The 22762-nt window shown below is 37.2% G+C and overlaps 1 protein-coding gene across 2 annotated transcripts in view; it reads left to right on the top strand.

The window, feature by feature from the left end:
- Nucleotides 1–22762, top strand: part of ATP8A (ATPase phospholipid transporting 8A1) — a 1160338-nt gene that overhangs the window by 417984 nt on the left and 719592 nt on the right. For both annotated transcript variants that reach the window (XM_090368461.1, XM_090368462.1), the window contains one exon: nucleotides 13473–13600. In XM_090368461.1, coding sequence (XP_090224587.1) covers nucleotides 13473–13600 — 128 coding nt within the window. The remainder of the gene's footprint in view (nucleotides 1–13472; nucleotides 13601–22762) is intronic.

Below are 22762 nucleotides of genomic sequence, written 5' to 3'. Positions count from 1 at the left end.
CATGATCCGTCATTTAAGTGAGGATTCGTTAACTGCCCTTTTACAACTGTTTAATAGAATTTTCCTAGAGGAGTATTATCCTGCTAGCTGGTGCCATTCTTATGTGCTAGCTTTCCCGAAACCGGGAAAAGACCACACAGATCCCAGAAATTACCGCCCTATTTCTCTAACCAGTTGTCTGGGAAAAACATTGGAAAAAATAGTTAACGCTAGACTGACATGGTTTCTAGAAACGGAAAACATTCTAAGTCCAAACCAGCATGGCTTCCGCAGAAGAAGATCTACACTTGATCTCATTATTAAAGCAGAAACAAATATCCGGAACGCTTTCCTCAGAAATGAGCACCTAGTCATGATATGCGTAGACATAGAGAAAGCCTTCGATACAACTTGGCGATATGGGATTCTTCAAGACTTACATAAATGTGGACTTCAGGGTCACCTGCCAATATTCATTAAGAACTTTCTAGGCAATAGATCCTTTCAGGTCAGATTCCACTCTTCATTGTCTCGAGCATATGTACAAGAAGAGGGAGTTCCCCAAGGTTCAGTGTTGAGCGCCACACTCTTTGCAATTAGGATTGATGCCATAACCAAGTGTATACCTAATACAATTGATACATACCTATACGCTGACGATCTTGCCATCTCATGTCACTCTCAAAATATGCGACTAATTGAAAGACAACTACAAGGTACCATTAACAAAATAGTCTCTTGGGCCAAAAACAATGGATATCGACTCTCTAAACCAAAAACAACTGCCGTACACTTCTGTCGCAAACGCTCTTTACATCCTGATCCAGACCTAAAGTTAGATTCTCATCGTATTACTTTCCAGTCTAGTATTAGATTCCTTGGTGTAATATTTGATAAAAAATTAAACTTCCTGGAACATATAAAACATATTCGTACAAGTTGTCTTAGAAAACTAAATCTTCTCAGAGTAATTTCTTCCATGTCATGGGGTGCAGATCGCTACATGTTGCTACAATTATACCGCTTGCTGATTAGATCCAGGTTAGACTATGGGTCTCCTGCATATGACTCGGCCAGACCGAGTGCATTGAAATGGCTCGATCCCGTACATCATAGTGCCCTACGAGTTGCACTGGGGGCTTTCCGTACTTCACCAATCTTAAGCCTATATACCGAAGCCTATGAGCCACCGCTACATCTTCGACGACAAGTTCTGTTACTAAATTACGCAGCCAAAATCAGCAGTCTTCCACATCATCCCATATGGCAATATCTATTTATGCCCAAATGGAGTAAACTTTATGAAAGTAAACCACGCCTCAATAAACCATCTGGCATTAGGCTTCAAGCTCTTATCACAAGCTGGGACCTGAATTTTACTAACATTCTTCAGGATACTAGCATGGAAACCCAGCCATGGGAAATGCCCCTGATACATATTGATAGACACTTTCAGCAATGGGGAAAGAATAACCTTCCAGATTCCAACATTAGACAAATTCATAAGACTCACTCCTCTGAGTTTAGCACTTTCATTCAAATATATACAGATGGATCCAAAATTGGTAGTAAAGTTGGTACCGCTGTAGTATTACCAAATATCACCATCTCCAGACAGCTTCCGTCTGAATGCAGTACTTATACCTCAGAACTATACGGCATTGTTCTAGCTCTAGAGAATATCAAAGAAGTGTCGTATACCAAATCCATCATATATACGGACTCATTGAGTGCTGTTAGTTCTCTACAGCGTCAATTCTTCTCTAGTCATCCGCTGGTACAAAAGATTTGGGCACAGCTACTAGAACTTCACGGACATGGACAGCTAGTAATATTTTGTTGGATCCCTGGACACGCTGGAATACTAGGAAACGAGCAGGCAGATTTAGCTGCTAAATGTGCTACAAATGTGATACCATCTGATTTCAGGACCCCTTATATTGACCATAAATCCATTATCAAACAGATGTATAAACAACAGTGGACACGCATGTGGCAAGGTCAAGCAAATAATAAACTTCTTGAAATCAAGAGAGAACCCAAGCAATGGCAATCCAGTCTGAGACGAAACAGAAAAGAAGAAACCATCCTAGCCAGATTACGCATTGGTCATACATTCCTTACACATAGCTACCTACTAACAAACGATGATCCTCCACAATGCAGCAACTGCTTATGTTCACTAACAGTAAAACATATCATCCTGGAATGCCCGCTATATCTGCAAGAACGGAAATCTGCTTTCTTCTCTCATTTTCATAACTCCAGCCAGTTATCATTACAGAGTGTTCTAGGAGATCGTGAGGACATGAATGACATTTTTCTCTTTCTAAAATTGATAAATAAATATCACAAAAATGAACCATATCATGTGTAAGACAAACTAAGAAGATATTAGACAGTAATCAGTGCATTATAGCCTAAGTTGCTGATGCACCAACAAATATAACAACAACAACAACAGAACCTGGGTGTGCCAAGCCCATAAATTCAAGAGTATAAATTCAAGTTGAGGAAAGATGGTTGCAAGATAGATATAAGTTTGTCTTCAGCCATTGGGTCGTTGATTGTTGGAACAGGCTTCCATCTGTTGTTGTGGAAGTTGAAGGGTTGAATAAATTCAGGGAAGAACTAGACAAATTCTTGGAGGTTATGGATTGGTGAACTTGGTATAGGTTTTTTTTTTCTTTTGCTGATAAGCTTGCTCTCTTGCATCATTTGCCATTACTTGTTGATTTTTTATTTAATAATTTCAGCCCATCTGTGGCCTCAGTTTTATTCTGCATCCTCATCTGGTTACTCAAATCTGATTTTTGGCAACAGTGCTGGATTTTGATCAATTCCTCCTTCAACACAGTTTTTTAAGTTCACATCGTTATTGTGGATGTGTTGACGATATAAAACTGACATTCCAATTCATCCCAATGGTATGCAGTGAGGTTAAGGTTGAGCTCCATGCAGAAAAAGGAAACTTATGCTTGACCATGCCTTTAAACCAAACCACTGCACATGGTATGACATGGTGCATTGTCGTACTAATTGTAAAACTGAAATGGACTCTTTCTCCATATTGCTGCCTCTGTAGGAAAAACAGGATTGTCCAGAATGTGTGTTCACGTGGCTTTCATTTTTCCAGTCCTATTCGTGGGATGACATTTTCTGGTATTCTCTGGACATGGCCAAAACTGCATATTGTGATTCATCACTCTATAATACTACTTACGAATGTTCTTGGGACCAGTTACAGTGAGTTGTCAGCAGGAAAACAATGCAGTGCATTTCTTTTCGGGATGTTTGGTTTGTATGGCTGCAGTTCTACTCCTTGTTAATAGTATTTGATGACAAGTAACAGGATCCAAATATTGCTCTTCTGGGCACACTCTTTCTGTCAGTTTTTGTGGTGTGCCCAAATGTTTTGTAGTTCTAGTACCAAGACATTCATTTGATGAGTCTGTCACCCACCATTAATCTAGGGCAGTGTTTCTCAATCTTTTTACTCTCGTGGCACATTTTCCAAAGAAGAAAAATTTCGCGGCACACCTACGTAGTCATAGAAGAAGAAATTTCTAAATTTCGCGGCACACTTGGAAAATTTTGCGGCACACTAATGTGACGTGGCACACCCTTTGAGAAACACTGATCTAGGGTATTGCTATTTTGCTAAAATGGTGTGAGCGGATTGGCTGCAAATGTATATATGATTTCTTTCCATTGGAAGTTGATTTGCTTACTTCTTATGTGAATGCAACTGCTTTTATATATATTTCTGACTTGTAAATGTATGGTTTTTTTTTTTTTTTTTCAAACACCAGGGGGAACATTTGATATTTGGTAATATAGTATATGCGCGCGTGCATGCGTGTGCATTAGTTCATTCTCTTTACAAGCATGTCAGTATGTGATGTGAATGTAAGTTTAGTGTCATATATTATCCTGAGGTCTCTCTGAGTTTCGATAATTGGGATCAGTATGCCGTTTAGTTTTGGCTGTACAAGCATAGGTGAATTATATCAGAGATTTATATCAGTATCCTGGTTAGTAACAATTATTCTCTTGTGGTTTTTCCAAGTGATGTTGTTATTGTATTTATTATCCGACATCCCAAATGAACTCACAGTGGACAGATTTTGATGAAATTTTATATCTGGCTCTTTTAGAAAGATAACTATAATCAAGGCCTAGTCTTGTATGAATTACTATATTATTGCAGTACCAATACATGCACATCATGTAGTTTTGTGGAATTAAGTAGATCTTTTCATTTTATGTCACTAAATGATCCTCTGCTTTATTATTGAAAAAGGATATTTTTCTCTGAACTCTTTCAATAAAAAGCTCTAAATGTAAAATGATCTTTATTGCTTTTTTGCAAGCTTGTATAGCAGTGTTCAGAAAGCTGAAGTTATGATGCATGTGAATATGAAATGTTTATAATTTAAAATATTTGCTAACTGTTATACAGAATTTAAGTTTCTGTTTAAGTTAAATAATATTACTTTGTTTAGTTACTGTTTATCAAAAAAATTAAACATGTTTGAATTAGTTTTGTGAGAAGATGCACTAAATGCCATGCAGATTTGTTATTCATGTTTATCATGATTGTTATAGCTACTGATAGACAAAGAAGGAAAAGTGGAAAGCACATTGTAAATTGAATGGGAACTTAATCCCCTGTTTTAGAATTCTTTTCTCAGTATGATAATATAGTGGACCCTGCAATAATGACTGGCTCACAGCTTGAATTTGCATAAAAAACTTAGGATGGGCACACATCTACCAGTTTCTTCCAGTCGAAGCATTTGTAAGTGGCCTGAGCAGACCTCAGCCAATCAGTGACACATATTCAGAGGAGTCTTAGAACTTTATTCTTGTTTGTTGCATTTTAATGAATGCCTTGCACACCTTGCAGTTGCCTGGTCTTGAGATCCTGCAATTTGCACAACTGAATCCTTTCTTGGTAAGAGCACCCCCTTCTTCCCCCTTATCAATCTTGTTGCCCTTCTCTTCACTCATTTCAGCAGTTTTACCTCCTTCCTAAAATGAGGCCTCCAGACCTGTATTTAATATGGGTGGCCCTTCGTTTACTCCGGGATTGAATTCCTGGAAATGCCGGCATTTTTGAATCAGCGTAAATCAGACCCATATTTCAATGGGATGTGTTCCATGCATACAAAAATTGATATTCTCTTTCATAAAATAATACAAAAATTTTAATATTTAATTTAACATAAAAACATTTTATATATGCATTTAAATCACATTTATTCCATAATAAAATATAGATAAGTAGGCATTACTAATGAGAGGAAAGCCCTGGTTGTGGATCGTCAGGGTTGATTAGATCATCTACTGCCATCTTTGGATCAGCTGGAGGCGTAAGGTATGTATGGTATGGTAGCAAGGCTGCAACACTGCATTGATTCCTCCTCAAATGGAACAGCTCTATTCCCAGTTAGGATCAATGTTGCCTAACCTATGCAGGTACCTATCAAATCCAATCAGAATTTCCTGCATCATGCATTTTATATACAGCCACTCCCCAACTTACGTAAGGGTTGTGTTCTGTGGAAATTTGCATAAGTCCGAATTTCCCTAAATGCTTATGCAGTACTCACAAATTTGATTGAAGCAAATTTGATTCAATTTGATTCCATCAAAAAAGAAATGTTTGATGAACATGTCAATAGAATTATTTATTAAATTTTTTTTATCTCATACACAGGAAAAATTACAAAAATTTAAAAATTATAAAATTACAAAAAGAGAGAGGAGACAGGCACAATGTCATCAAGTTTTACCTTTCGAGCATCGTTACCAGAATTAACTCTCTAGCTCATAAGCACGCCGCTGTGGAAGTTGAGGGCTGTGGAGATTTAGAAGGGAATTTTTCCAATGCATCACAAAATTTCTCTGCAGCTGCAGAATTGGCACTGGTGAGTGACTTCACCACATACTTTTTTATTTTTGTTTTTTGTTTAATGTTTTGGAAACCAGTGCGATGCTTGAACCTATTAAACCACACATTACTTTGCCATGAACTTGGCTTGGGGTTCGCCATACTCATCGGTAATATCTTCATAAATACTTCTTGTTTTTGCTTGAATGACCGTTGGACTCAGGGGCACTCCCTTCTGAATCTGATTTTCCTTCCATATTATTAACAGCTTTTCCATCTTCGATATAATGCCTGAATGCTGTTTTGTGATCGCTGTTGATCTTAAATGCATTGCTCCTTTAAAATGTTCTTTTATACGTGCACTGCCCCTTAAAATAGTATTCACTGTTGAAGCAGTGAGACTTAATTCCTTGCAATAGAGGACAAATTTGTCCTGCTTCGTACTTCTTAATTAATCATCATAATTTCTAAATCAATTTTGTTTTGTTTCCTAGCACTGCCAGCACTTGCACTTTCTGTTGGTCCCTTTCCCTTCACCATTGTAACATGTAAATAGGAATGAAGAGAAGATTCTGAAAATTTATTTATTATTTTTTTTTTTATGATTGAAGATTTCAGTGAAGGGAAACTCATTTCACCATAATACCATAACATAAAAACCGACACAATTCCAGTTATATCAGATGCAATAAGATCGAGTTTACTACCCATTTATAATAGGTTGCGCTCACAGAAAAGCCCAGTAAACCGGAAATTACAAATTGTATTTATTGTTTTATAGTAGTGACCTCCAGAAATATATTTTAGAAAAATATCACAAAGGCATTCAAAATTGATTCTTATAACAAAACATATGATAACGATAAAAGTGTAGTGCAATTTCCATTATAAAAATGACCTTTTAGAGAGATAAATAGATTAGTTATATAGCGAAAATTTGAACTTCTTATGTCTTGGAATGAATTATCAAAAAAAAAAAAAAAAAAAAAAAACAATACGTAATTGGTTTCACATTGCATTATTTTCACGATACCTCCATTTATTCCTACGGGATGCAAAATATGTTTCCACGATTGTTTTATGTTTGCACCGACTCGCAAAAACTTACGTAAAGTTGAATTTCCGTAAGTTGAGTATTACGTAAGCTGGTGAGTGGCTGTACTGTAAAATGGGCATGTCTTGTTCTTGCTGCTGTTCTTCAACAGTGCAGCTAAATACTTCAGTTCATCATTTGTAAGAAGCCGAGAATGGTTCTCCAATAAATCAGTCACATCATCAGGCTTAATGTTGTTAAACCCTACCTATTGAGCAGACCAGTGCAATCTGAGTCACTTCCTCAAATCCTTCAAAACTGTGTAGTACTCACTCAGGCCACACTTCTTGCCACACTCCATTTTTCCAGGCAACATTGATTTGTTGCTGTCTGTCAGGATATTATAGGACCTCCAATATTATTTGGCAAATATGTTGAAGTTGTCCATTTCTCTTAACAACTCCATAAATGTCTGCTCGAGGTCAAATTTGCTATGATGTCCCGTTCCATTGGTTGTAAAAGGGAGGTGGTATTTAGTGGCAGATATTCATCCTTTACACCCACAATTGTCCTTATCACTCCATTGTTTTTTTTTTTTTTTTTTATGAAAACCCCAAACACTAGAGGTATTAGAACCTATAACACTTACTATAGTGCCTGGGTTGGAGGATGAGAAGACGAAAGAAGATATTTGTTCACATTAGACTTGAACTTCTGTAGCCTGTAATTTTCAGGAAATACATATGGAGGATGGTTGTTCCTGAAAGTGGCAGTTGAATGAACAAGTGAGGAAGATGAAAAGTTGGTTCTGTGGGTTTGAAGTTGGACAGTAAATGGATGTTGGCTGGTGGCGGCACGTGTTCGGACTGTTTTGAAAGAGAGAGCGGGAATTATAGAAGCCAATTCGGAAGAACAGTGCCTATGGAAGTATCTGTAGAAGAGGCATGCAGCAGAAACAGTACGTCTATGAGAAAGCGAGTGGAGAGACTCTGTTAGAGATGAATCATTAATTAACCTAACTGCCCTCTTCTGAATGGAATCAAGAACCCTGAGAGAGGTTTTGGGGGAACCACCCCAGATGTGGGAACAATATTCCATTCTAGGGCGGATTTTTGATTTGTACAGAGTGAACAAGTGTTTGGAAGAAAAGTAACAGTGAGAGTGAAAGAAAAATGCAGTTGAATTTTCTAGATGCAGAGGAAGATTGTAATGTGCTTGTGCCAAGAGAGATTAGAAGTAAGTGTAATCCTCAAAAGAGAGATATCAACTTGCCTAGAAACCAGAGTGACGCCAAAGATAAGCATGGGAGCAGAAGAATCCTTTTTGGGAGATATAAGATAAGACTGAATTTTAGAAGGATTGAAATCATCTAAGTTGTCTTTGTCCCACTGGAGAATTACCTGGAGATTGGCATTTAAGGATTTGGTAGCAGATATTTGAGAAGTTGAAGCTGATTGAGCAGAGCAGGGTTTCTCCACACTCTTCTTGATTAGACCGGGGTTCGAGCCCATCACCACCAAATACAGAGGATGCGGAAAGGTCAAGGGAATGACCACCGCATATTCCCGGACCAGTATGGCCTTAGTTGCTAATGCTTCTAAAAACCAAATAACAAACAGGGTTTCTCAAAATGGAAAGTGGAATGCAATGCGCCATCATCAGCAAAACTATGGATAGGATTTCCAGTCAATGGAAATTACAGACCAGACTTGTTATACAAGAGGAAAAGAGTGGGAGAAAGAACTGAACCTTGGAGGACACCGGCATTAGTGAAGAAGTTAGAAGCAATCTACCATCACCCTCAGTGAGCTATCAGAGAGGAAACTGAAAAACCAATTACTAAAAACAGTTGGCAAACTATAAGATGGAAGCTTGTTTAGAAGACTTTATGCCAAACATGATCGAAAGCATTTGAGAATTTCAGATGTCATGAGCAATTGCTTGTGTCTCACTAAACTTTTCCATGGAATTTGTCCATAAATGAGTAATATAAGCCAGAATATCACCAGTGGATCGACACTGATGGAATCCATACAGGCAATTGTTGATCAGACAGATGGTTTCTAGGTAGTTTAAGAATTGGCAGTTAATTGATTTCTCCATTACTTTAGAAAGAGTAGAAGTAATTGCAATGGGACGATAATTGGATGGGACAGATTTGTCACCCATTTTAGGAACTGGCTGGATATGACAAATTTTCAAGCAGAATAAAAAACATCTTTGGAATGAGAAAGTGAAAAAAGGAGGGAAAGAACAGGAGTAAGTTCAGAAGCACAGGTTTTGAGAACAAGTGGAGAAATACCATCGGGACATGGAGCTTTCTTAGCATCAAGATTCGTCAAAATCCTTCTGACATCCTTTTGACTGAAGATCACAGGAGGCATTGAATGGAGTGGGTTGGAAATGGTGGGAGGTGTTTTACCAAGATCATTAGTACATGAGTTGGAAGAAAAATGGGATGCTAGCAAATCAGCTTTATCCTTGGTCGAAGTGACAACAGAACCATCTGATTTTGACAGATTTGGGAGCAGAGATGGGCAAAAGTTGTGGCCAATAGTTTAAAATATGTTTAAATGAGACCAGAACTCTGCTATCATTAGAGCATGAAGCAAATTTTCTACCCTTAGCCTGTTCGAACTCTAGTTTGGACTGATCAATAACTGCTTTACAATTGTTGTGAGCTTTGGTGTAGGCAGAAAATGAAACTGAAGAATTAGAAACAAGCCAATTACGATATACAACATTCTTCACCTGAACGGCCTTAGCACATTTATTGGAAAACAAGGATTTAGATAAAGGACGAGATTTTAAAGTGGAGTATGGGTTAAAGGATTCCATTCCTACAAGAATAATTTCACTGACACGATTTGAGCAAACGTTGACATCAGAAGTTTTGAAACAGTAGTCCAACAAAGGAAAACAAGAAAAGAAATCTTGCATGTCATCCCATTTTGCATTCTTGAATTGCCAAACAACACAAGGTTTTGAATACGAGATAAAGGCTCCATCGGAGAAGAGACAATCACCGAGTTGTGATTTGAGGTGCTTAAAGGACCACACACTTTGACCGTGTACATAGAAGAGTTGTTTGTGAGAAAAAGATCAAGCATGTTGGCTGTATGGTTAGGATTGTCTGGTATTCTTGTAGGTAAATGAACAATCTGTGCGATGTCATTATTAATTGCAAAAGCCTCAGCATCTCGACCAGTTGGATCGGTGTGACTAGAAAATGGAAGCCAGCTGGAGTTGTGAACATTAAAATCACCAAGGAAAATTACCTTACTGTTAGGAATGTTGGACTGGAGAAAGTCAAATTGCAAAGAGAGGAAGTCAGAGAGCTCCAAGTGATTAGAGGAGTTGGGAGAATGGTAGAGACAACAGATGAATTTGACATAATCAGGTAGAGAGATTTTAAGCCAGAGAAGATCAAAGATAGCAGATTCCAAATTGCCAAGTCTCTGACAGGGAATATCAGAATGAACAGATGAACAGAACAAGTACCACCTTTGAGGCGAAAGAATCATACAGCGAATAATTTTTGCATCTGAGATGAGCAGTAGTTGAATCAACTGATAACTGAGATTCTGTCAGAAAAAGTACATGGGGTTTGGCAGACTGCAAGTGGAAATGGAACTCGTTGAGATTAGAATTGAGACCACGTATATTTGTGAAATGAATTAGGAAGAGCTTGGGAGGTTTAGATCTTTTAGCAGATAAGCTTGCTCTATTAGTTTGACAATTCATGGTGTATTCAATAGTAAGAAAAAGTGGGTGGAACATGCTGTATGAAGTAATGAAATTTTTGGATATGGTATACACATGGTAAGAATATACCCAGACCCTTGCCATAACGTGGCCTTGACAATGCTCCCCACATACATGCTACTCGGACTCCCTCCAGTCACTATCTGGCAGAGTAGAGGTAGCAAGATTATACACTAGCTGATCCGGAAGCCTCCTAGAGAGTTACCAATAGGTTTGGTCCGGTGTACTAACTAGCAGCCGGCCTGCGAACACCGTTTTAGAGCTGTACCCTCGAAATGTAAGGAATGTTGGATCCCGCCATGGTGTTCATCATAACCTCAAAAGTCATCAATCACAATCACACTGCATGATGGAAGAGGTAGGGAAGGGTTGACCGGAACTTAGCTCTAGAGACTAAACATGGGTTCCACCACTTCAAACCTCCAATAAGCAAAATGGTGGTATTGCACCGGTTGATGAGAGTCATCTACCACCAATACTGCCTGGTAACATGGAGGGGGCGGCATTCCTCCATGTGGTGTGGGTGCCACACCTTGACCCCTGTTTACTTTGGTTCATACCTGTGTGGTCATCCACCATGTACTTGTGTATGGAGGTTATACCCAGGATTACTAACAGTCCCACCATCGTGAAGGTGCAAGCAGAGGATTTGGCTGTCACAGACCATCCGGCCTTCGCCGAAATTGGGTCCACTTGACTTGAGTGTCACCCGAATATCAGTTCCATCAGCGTTTTAGACTTCCAGGTAGCAAGTACAGCTTGTCTGGCATATCTGGGAGAATGTCTGTGACAACCTCAAGGACCAATTAGCTTATACCTCTTAGAAATCTTGAGTATTAGTCTTGACACCCTTGGTGATGTACTTTTGAATTCCAACATGTTGTTTTTTATATCTTTCGGGACCAGAAACCCAACTCCACCTTCTCTCCTTTCACTGTTTCCATTGGTATACAGCAGATTTCCACTTGATAAACTTATAAGTGATTTATTTCTTCTTTTTCTTGTTTCAGCCAAACCAATGATATTCCAATTCAAAATTTCTAGTTCCTTTTCCAGCTCTAATATCCTGTCTTCACCGATGAGCTGCCTTACATTGTAACAGGCCAAGTTCAGTTTCCGTGCATGGCAGCCTGGTCGTACCCAGAGATTCTTAGCACCCTCTGCTTCCACTCTGATCCTCTTGCTGGAGACTGAGTCTTGCTGGGTCATTTGTTTCGTTGTGGTGTCATATGCTGGAGGTTTTGGTCTTTTCCTTTTCACGCTGACCAGGTGTCTTGAAGAGAACCACTCTACACGTTCGTTGCCACCTAAGTGACGTTACTATCGAGAAGGTGTGCATGAGTGGAATTTAGGGAGACAGCCCAACCGGACTTCTCCTAAATCTTCTGTAATAGAAAGATATTGGATCCATTAGTGTTTTAGGCTGAGTGTCTGATAACACACAGAATACCTGTTCCCCTCTAAGCCCTCATTGCCTTATACAGAGGAACAATCACCTCCTTTTCCCTGCTAGCAAAATTCCTGTATATCATTGACAAAATCCGATGATCTGCCCTGGCAGCCCATCTGCATTGCTCAGAAAACTTCATTCTGCATTGGGATTTTGTTTGATATGCTCTTGAGAATCTGTGTTTCAGATATATGCAATAAAATATTTTTTCCAACGATTTGCAAAAAAACCTAGCTGTAACCAGAGATCGAATTCAATTTCTGATTATAGGTTAAACCTAAATTCACTAAATTGCTTTTATTTTAATTGCTCTGTTTTTGTTTTTAAGTTCACTAAATTGTTTTTGTTTTGAATGTACTATTTTTGTGTTTTGAAATAACTTGACTTCATATGCATTTACTGAAATTTCCAACCTATTAAAATTCTTATTGAGTATCAGTAAGTTTTCTGTGATTTCCTTACTTTCAACTCGTTCATCATATTATAGTACTGTATTTTATGTACCCTTCACCAAGGACCAATGATATTTTATGATATATTATGTTTAACAGGTTTTTTTGTATTTGTTTTATCATCGGACTGTGCATATGTTCCTCAGAAATACAAGATGTGAAAGATGAAACACCATTCTTCATGAAAATGTATGTTTTTGCTCTGCAGCTGCTGTTCATAATAGAATACAGATTTAGCAGCTGTTTTCTATTCTACCAGGAATGGCAGCCACTGCTCAGTAAATGTATCTTTCCTTAATTATGCTTTTTTTTGTGAATAATTCACTTTCTCTTAAGTGTATCTTAATTTTCATGCAGAGTGTGTTCCATCATTCACATTTACCTGCATGTTTAAGATTGCCATTCAAATTATTATTAAGTTCTCAAAAGTCTTCTATCAGAATTTGGCTAATATATATTTGGGAGGGCTTTGGGTATACGTTTAAAAAATTTCTGATTTTTGAGATAAATGGAGTTATTTTTATGTGGGATGAAATCAGTTTGCTTTCTGCTAAAATTTTTATTATTTAAAAGAAGTTAAAATTATCATAGAATTTTTATTTATTTAATTCAGAAATTCAGGAAATTCAGATGAAATGAAAAGTATTTAACTATTGTAATATCCATTTTCATTTAGGTTTTTATGGATATGTAAAAAGAAAATAATGAGTGAAGCAGTTTATTTTATATATTCATCTTGTTTTTCTGTATATTCTTTCTATGTCAGTAAATTTGTATGACTGTATACTGAATTTTTTATATTCCAATGAATGGGAAAAGTACTTTTTGAATGTATTTTTCAGTTACATTATATTTTTCAACAATAAGATTTACTTAAAGTTTTTCTTTCTTTTTCAGATCTGAGTAGCACAAACTTTGGATATACATTTTTGACATTTATCATTTTGTATAACAATCTTATACCTATCAGTCTTCAGGTAACTTTAGAAGTGGTTCGTTTCATCCAAGCCATTTTTATTAACATGGTATGTTTTTTTTTCCAAAATAAAGTTTCTTTAATGAATTCACTTCATCATTCTGTTAAAGTATACTCTACTGTTCTGTAGTGATGGCAAAGTTTTTTCTGGCATACCTACTAAAAATAAGCTGAAATGCAAATAACAATTTGTGGGGTGGAGGGGATTTAAAAAAAGTTTAAGTAAGATTTATAATTTAAAATAAGACACTCTTGCACATGAAGTATTTTAATTAGTTTATTGCTATACAAAGGATTTGGTATAATTATACTCCAAACAATCTCAAAAACTAAATAAAATTGGGTGTTTTCGGATTTAAGTATCAAAATCCATCTTCAGGCACAACCAGGTGCAATATGGCGTACTGACACTATCTGTAATGAGGAATACTGCCTACCCTATCACACTGAGGTAGTGTTCCTCAGCAGATACACTTTGGGTTATCTGGAGGTACAGTATGGCACGCCCATGGACAAGTTTTTGAACTCCTCCCAAACCCAGAAACCTAGGCCTGAAGATGGATTTGATATTGAAATCTGAAATGTAGCAAATTTTATTTAGTTGTTGAGATTATTTGGGGTCTAATTGTACCAATTGTCTTGTTGTTGTTATTTGGTTTTTAGGAGCATTAGCAACTAAGGCCATATTGTTCCGTGGGGATATGCGATGGTCATTCCCTGACCTTTCCGCATCCTCCGTTGGTGTTCACAGGCTTGAACCCGGTCTAATTAAGAAACGTGTGCTACGCACTGCTGCTCCTGCCCACCTAGCTACGAAGGCACCCCAATTGTCCTTTGAATACTATTAAATTATTAAAATCATTCATGTGAAAAAGTGTCTTATTTTAAATCTTACTTAGTAATGTACTTCTCAACTTTAATTGAAGAAATTTTGTAAATAGGCTTTACTAATATTTTAAAAAGGTAAGTATATGTGAAAGTTTATAATGAGAACAAGTGGCACATACCACTAAATTTTCCTGTGGATGCCACTGGTTTGCCATCACTGGTATTATCCATAGTGGTATTTAATATGTGAAAGACTAAAAATGTGAGCATTGTATTTGGTATAACTGGATAATTTAGATGTGTGATTTTTAAACATATAGAATGGAATGCTATTTTTGTTAATTTAAAATTAATGTTGCTGATGAGAAAGTTGGCTTGGTATTCACAGAGAGAGAGAGAGAGAGAGAGAGAGAGAGAGAGAGAGAGAGAGAGAGAGAGAGAGAGAGAGAGAGAGAGAGAGAGAGAGAGAGAGAGAGAGAGAGTATTAGAGGTAATGTCATAATGTGTTAGCAAAATTTCAGCACAATTCACGCATGCAGTTTAGTTAGTTATACACTTTATCCTTCCAAATGTAGCAGGTCCATTTCTGCAATAATTTTAAAAATGATCAAATTTTGGTGTTGGGTTGGCCATCATCTCAAGCTGTGCATCAGAATTGATTGTGCAGAGTGGAAATTTCACTTCGCATACATTCAATTTTTTCCTTGCTTCATCTACAAAGTGAAATTTATTAGATCATTGGGTTGTCTACTGCATAGCTGCTAACTCTCTGGATTTACAATGGCAAATCTTTATTCTACAAATTTTTATTTCCATATTGTAAATTAAAATCTAGAATAAAGTTTTCAATTTAGAAGAACTAAAGTTTGTTAGAAACCCTTTCTCAATTAAACTTAAAGAACTTAAAGTTTGTTGGAAACTAATATATAATTAAGGATTTATTTTCAAATAAATGTGGGCAGTGAGCTAAGTCATTCTCGCTATCTTAATTCCTTATTGCAGTGCTGAGTGTCAGAATATTCAGTTAGGTGGTGTGATGTGTATGTGGGGGAAGGGGAAGAGAATTAGATCTTTTGGTGCAGTTTTTGAAATGTTTTTTACTGACTCAAAATTTCTGAAGAGGCTCAAATTCTGTCATAGTATCTTTCTTGAAGCCATTATAATCATTTGATTTTTAACAGACATACAAACAAACCACAGACAGAGAAATGTTGGGTACGCTAATGCTTAAGAGCATATTCTATTGGTAAACAATCTTATGTCTGTATTTTAATATAAAATATGTATTTTGTCAATGAAATTTAATCTATGGTGTAGTGTATAAAAAGGAGAAAGAAAATCTGTTTTTTTGAAAGAATTCATGCTTTTTTTGCAAAAAAAAAAAACCCTCCTGCCTAGAAATACCTAATTTCCAGCTTTTTGAAAGTCAAAAATTTGTAACCATGCTACTGTAATATGCGAATAAGATTAGTGACTTGTTGATAGTTAGTGGAGGATTTAGTTCCTGGTTGAATAATTCAGATATCTAACATTAAGCATGCTAAATGGATCTTTGAATTAATTACATGCTTAATGTTAGATCTTTGAATTAATTACATGCTTAATGTTAGATCTATGAATTAATTACATGCTTAATGTTAGATCTATGAATTAATTACATGCTTAATGTTAGATCTGTGAATTAGTAGCTTACTCATTTTAATAGCTTTCACAGGAACTTTCATTAATTTAAATATAAATTGCTTAACTTCTTGTTTATTTGCTTTCTCTGTGCCCTTCCATTCTGTTTCCCTCCTATTTTAATTTACATGCATTATTTCTTTATGCAACAAAGAAATACTCATGTTTACCAGTATTTCTTTATTGCTTTATTTCTGAAGCCCTTATATTTTTCTTCATAATCTACTAATTTTAATCTTTATATATATATATATATATATATATATATATATATATATATTTTTTTTTTTTTTTTTTTTTAACATATTTCCCCATGTATAAGACGCTCCCATGTATAAGATGCACCTTAATTTTGGTGCCCGAAATTTAAAAAAAAAAAAATGTATTACATAAAGTTATGAACTCAAGTTTTATTCATCATAAAATTCATACAACTCCTCATCACTGTCAAAACTCCCATCCATTTGGCCATGGCCAAATTACTAGTTAGATCACAAGTAATGTTCATGAACGAGACAGCTGCACCTTTCTTAATAAAATAACAATAAGCCCGATAAACTATATACAAATCCAATGGTAAATGGCTGGCAAGCACCTGCATAGCATTGGTTGAAACTGTTCTACATGCATTCATTATAGCATAAAGCATAGACCTCTAAACTGACCACAGTTTCTATTTAATCTTAAATATAATTACTCTGATAGCACACAGATGCTCTATATGGTAAAAAAACAGTTTTGTAGTATAAATTGAGTACCTTCTTTTCAAGCCCCATTTCGACCTTGTTATTCTGATTATAGCAGAGGTAAACCTTTTACCTTTATCTGTAAATGATTTAAGTTTGGCAAAAATGAAAGCCTGTTGTCTATTCTTAAACCCAAGTACTTAACCTATGCTACCAAGTGAATCTGTACCCCATTAATTAATGCATTAATTAATTTAACTTCCCTTTAAGAACCATCATTACTGTTTTAATTCTGGAAATTACTAGTTTATGAAAATTAGCCCACTTGGCTAAACTGACTAACCCTTGAGACAATCTGTTCTCTAACATTGACCTAGAATTACCCTTAAAACATAACACCAAATCATCAGCATATGCAATTTTATGTACGTTTGGAACCCGTAACTATAACCATAGATTAAGCACCAGGTTCCAAAATAGTGGTCCCAATACAGATCCCTCTGGGCAGCCTCTTCCAAGACTTCTCTCATATTTTAAATGCTTTGCCTTAAGTATAATTTTCCTTCCAGGTAAAAAGCTTTGTATAGTTTGATACAATAGTATTGGATATTGCATTTCCCTAGGTGCCATTAGAATACTGTCATGTCAGACAGTGTCAAAGGCACCAGTAAAATCTATAAATACAGCCAGAACATATTTTTCTATAGCCTCCCTAGTAAAAGACATTAAATCATTAATAGCATCCTTAGCAGAGTGTCCTTACTTAAAACCATTTTGACATGGCAAACTTAATCCCCCCCCCCCCCCTTGCCTGATTAATCCTTAAAAACAGCAATCTTTCAAATACCTTGCCAAGATTAGGCAAAAGAAAAATAGGCCTATAGCCCCTTGGATCATTCAGTGCCGTGCCTGCTTTCTGCAAAAGCTTTACCAGTCCCACCTTCCAGATTCCAGGAAATGTACCCTAGAGCAAGCATTTATTATATAAATTAACTAAGATACTAGGGTAAACCCTTGCCATTTTAAGGATTGCAACATTCTCCACTAGATCTATCCCTGTGGCTTTTGTTATATTTAACTTTTTAAGCACATTTTGTAATTCAGGTTGAGTAAACAAATAAATTTCTTCCTCTCCACTATATGATGCATTATGTATTATAATATTATACTGCTCAACATTTCACCTCCCCCCTCTTTCCTCACTTGGAAACAATTCAGAAGTAATAGCCTGAACAGTAGTAACCCAGTCTGTGGTTTCTCTCCCATTAACAGTCACTGTGTTAAATATATCACCCGATTTAATTTTATTTTGGTTTAACTTATAAATCAATCCCCAGGGATTTGTATTGACCACATTCCTCCATGCCTGTAGTTTACTTTCATATAAGGCCTTAAAATAAGCTTTCCTTTTACTTCTATATAATGCTGGGTAATGAATTGCCTCATCTGGCTCCCACTGTCTAAACCTGTGATACAACTTCCTACTTGCAAAAATTTGCTTCCTCAACCTGGTCAGTTCTGGTAACCACCAATTTACGACACACCTGTTAAGTTGTTTCCTACCAAAAGGAAACAACCTGTTAAGTTGTTTCCTTTTGGTAGGAAACAACTTAACAGTTTCCTGTTAAGTTGAGCACAAAGCCCTAAGGATAGTATTTTGAACATAAAAAGCATATTCAGTAGCATTTAAATCATTCAGAGACATCAGGGTTTAACATGAAAAATCTAAATCAAGTGACCTTACAAAACTTATCCAGTTAACCTTCCTGTATGGAAATCTAATTAAATGTATATTTCTGCTGTATACAGGGTGTCTCAAAAATATTGGTACAAACGTTTAGGGGAGATAGGTAACGTCTAAAGGAATGTGAATTGCATAGGAACCCAAAACTGGAAACGTCACGGGAAAGTAGTAGTACAAGAGGCACAAGAAGCACAAATGACAAAAGACAGTAATTAGTGGCAAACATTTATTTGACATAATATTAACATTGGAGTACGAGATGGATGCATTTCATGATGTTACAACAGATGCTTGAAGGTTCCACCATGAGACACGATGCATGCATGACACCGATGCAGCATGGATTGGCAGACACGGTCAAACACACCTGGAGTTTCTTTGACAGTAGCAGCAGCGCAGATGAGTCTCGCCACGAGATCCATTTCCGTCTCCACAGGCGATTCATACACGATAAATTTGAGGGCCCCACATAGAAAGAAATCAAGGCTCGATAAATGAGGTGAGCGTGGTTGCCAGGCAACGGGTCCACCACGGCCAATCCATCAATGCCCAAAATGCCTGTTCAAATGGTCACGAACACACCTTCCATAATGGGCAGGCACCCCGTCATGTTGAAACCAAATGTTGCATCTCACATTTGCTGGAACATCATCAAGTAACCCTGGTAGAACTTGTTCAAGAAAGAGCCGATATTTAGCGGAGTTCATGTGGGATGGTAACAGGTATGGGCCAACTAAGCAGTCACCAACCATACCTGCTCACACATTTATTGCGAAGCGATGTTGTGCCGTATGGGGGCGCGCACCGTGTGGGTTGTCATGAGCCCACACATGAGCATTGTGCTGATTGAATAAGCCTTCCCGAGTGAAATAAGCCTCATCCGTGAACAAAACATAGGCTGGAAAATTCAAGTCTTGAACACTTTCTTGGAGAAACTACTGCGCAAAAGCCACACGTGCAGGTTCTTGGGGGAGCAGTAACTGAACCCTTTGGAGATGAAAGGGATGTAAGGAATCGTCGTGCCAGACATGCTGTACTCTGCAAAGAAACACTCCTGAGGCAACGGCATGTGTGCTGGTAGTAGGATTATTGTGGACGGCATTCAACACACTTTCTTCCATGGTGAGAGTTTGCGTCGAATGTGGTCTGCCCACACTACTCGTTACCTCTAAATGACCCATAATCTCACAAATTTTGATGCACATGCGCAAGCGGTGGTCTGGTACATGTCTGTCTGGGAAGCATTCTCCATAAATTTGTTGAGCAGCTTGTCCATTGCCCTCTGCTAATCCATACACTAGGTGCATGTCTGCCAGCTCACAGTTTGTATATCGATGCATGCTCGTCGTTCAGCGACTACCGCGCTGTCTACCGACTTACGGTGACGTTTCCAGTTATGGGTTCCTATGTGATTCACATTTCTTTAGATGTTACCTACCTCCCCTAAACGTTTGTATCAATATTTTTGAGACACCCTGTATAAAAGTATTGACCTCTAAATTTATATGAAAGACTAATGATCTATGATCACTATTTTTATAGTCAGTTTGTACACTCCAATGACAGACTCTTCTATATATAACCTATGAGTCACCAATGTCAAGTCTATGTTGGTCTTACCATGTAAATTTTGAAAAGTATATGGCTGACTTGGTATATTCACTACACATAAATTATTCTGTAATATGAAATTCTCTAATATATGTCCTCTTTGATCATGAAATCCACTGTGCTGCAAGTTAGACTTTGCATTTGAGTCCATAGCTATCACTACAATACTATTACCTATTACATTAAACAGTGATTCTAAATATTGAATGGAAAATGATATATCTTGACTAGGGGCACAATAAAGAGAGACTACATAAAAGGAAAGCATTGGAGTACTCAAATTAACACATGTTGAATACTGATTACAAAGACCTGAAATTACTGTGCCCTGCATAAACTCATTAAAAAGAACAATGGCTGTTTTTGGCTTCTCCTTCAAATCACAAATTACATGGGCTTCTACAGGAAAGCCCACAATCTTATTCTGTTTTTCAAAAGCGCTGACATAGGGTTCTCCTTCATGCATATCAATACCTTGATCCTCAACCACTTTTCTTATTTCATTAGTAACTGACCTACACTTTGAGCATTGAGCTGCACCAATTTAATTAAGTTATAACCCTCATTTTGGTTAACACTCATGTTCAAATTACTCATTCTAGTCTTGGCACATTATAGCCAAAGCTGCTAATGCGCCAATAAAATCCAAATCCAAAACTCATTCTAGAATGATCCATCTTTTGTTCTCGTACTTGCTATTTCCAATGCCTTTTTAAACTCAGGGCAGCTAGAACTTCTCACTGAGTGATCATGTAGTCTACCCCTACGCCTACAGTTCACGCAGCTTGGGTCTTTAGCTTTGTTTGGACAATGTACGAATAGATGACAACCCTGTGCACAGTGACCACAAGACACAGTTTTATGTGTGCAATACTGCGCCGAGTGGCCATACCCCACGCGCCTAAAGCATTTACAGACTACTGTAAATCTCCTGTACTTCTGAGAGGCATACCCTATGTACAATCTGTCATTCCACATCAAATCCTTTTACAAATTTGGGGCAACCCTTATTACCCAGTTATTATATTTAGCCTTGGTGGCAGTACTGAATCTAAACATAATTCCTTCTCTAATTCCTTCTCAACATATCAATACCTTGACCCTCAACCACTTTTCTTATTTCATTAGTAACTGACCTACACTTTGAGCATTGAGCTGCACCAATTTAATTAAGTTATAACCCTCATTTTGGTTAACGCTCATGTTCAAATTACAAAGTATGTGAAATTAGATGAGTCACAGCAGACCTTAGAAAATGCGGATACCCCCAGAGGATCATAGACAGATTTAGTAGAGGAACAGAGCCCAACCGTCAGGAACCGTTTGTTCCTGTGGCTACCGCATAAATTCCTTACTATCCGGGCATTACTGAGCATCTAGCGAGAATTTTGCATGGTTATAAAACATGCTGTGTGCAACTTCCCGAGCGGAGGTTGCACACAGTTGTGACCCAAGTAAAAGACCCAATAGCAAAGGACCTCGCTAATGGAGTGGTATACAGGATAAAATGCCCGGATTGTGGGGAATGTTATGTGGGCGAGACAAAACGACGGCTCAAGGATCGTCTTGGGGAGCATGCAAATGCTATAAAAACCGCTGATTACAAGAAGTCTGCTGTGGCCGAGCATTTTTGGGAGAGGCAGCATCAAATCTCTCCAGAGGATGCGGTTATTGTGGATCAAGCGCATGGGTTCTGGGAACGTAAATGGCTCGAGAGCTTACGAATCAGTTCATCCGACAACAATATCATGAATAGGGACAGAGGTATGCGTATGCATCCTCTGTCCTAAGTACAGATGAACGGTTTTGCTTGGCACGCTCCCGAGCTGTTTCCGCTTCCAGTTCAGACCATCCGTCGACTGAACCACGTGTATAAGTACCGTGAGCCTGTTATATAAGGAAGTTTTGCAGGAAGTTTTGTTACTGCTGAGGAAGGAAGCTGATGCTTCCGAAAGCTCCAGGTTTCTTATTGTTTTTATCGCTTTTAATCCGGTTTATTTTAGTATATTTTATTGCAAGGATTTTATTACAGTTTTAATGTTTTCACAATGTACATAATTTAATTTATTATAATATCAGTTTTTGTAAATATATAGTGCAGTAATTTTATTTATTTTAATTTGTAAATTTTCAGTTACAGTAAAATACTTATTCTTATGGTTGGTATATGAGTTTATTTATTGCTAAGATATATATTTCTCTTAGTAAGTACAGTGTGTGTGGAAGTAAAGCACTTCACCATTTCCATATTTCCACTGGAAATATTTCCATTAGTGGCTTGTTTGTTTGTTTAGGGATTTATTAGACGCATCGGCAACTATGGCCATAGTGCGCCATCCATTAGTGGCAGTAGCCCCCACTAATGGATGGTGACCAATGGTATGGCAGGTGCGAAAGGGTTAAAATTGAAAGCTTGCTGTACGAAAATAATAACAATAGCCACTGATGGCGATTCACTGTATTAGGGTACAGGGAAATAAAAATGAATAAATAAATAACCGCTCACAACTTAGATTTTGTTTCCTCACTGAACGTAAACGCTAATCCCTCTCTTTTGTTAATATGGATATAGTGCCATAAAAAGTCAAAAAAGGAAATAGTTTTTATTTTTGATAAAAAGGAAATAAGATTTTTTGAAGATAAGCGAATAAGAGGGGGGGAT

This window comes from Mastigoproctus giganteus, chromosome 2 (assembly GCF_048544385.1).
Source record: "Mastigoproctus giganteus isolate SK-2022 chromosome 2, ASM4854438v1, whole genome shotgun sequence".
NCBI lineage: Eukaryota > Metazoa > Arthropoda > Arachnida > Uropygi > Thelyphonidae > Mastigoproctus > Mastigoproctus giganteus.
The sequence above is the reverse complement of the archived record's forward strand: the minus strand, read 5'-3'. Positions and strand labels throughout refer to the sequence as shown.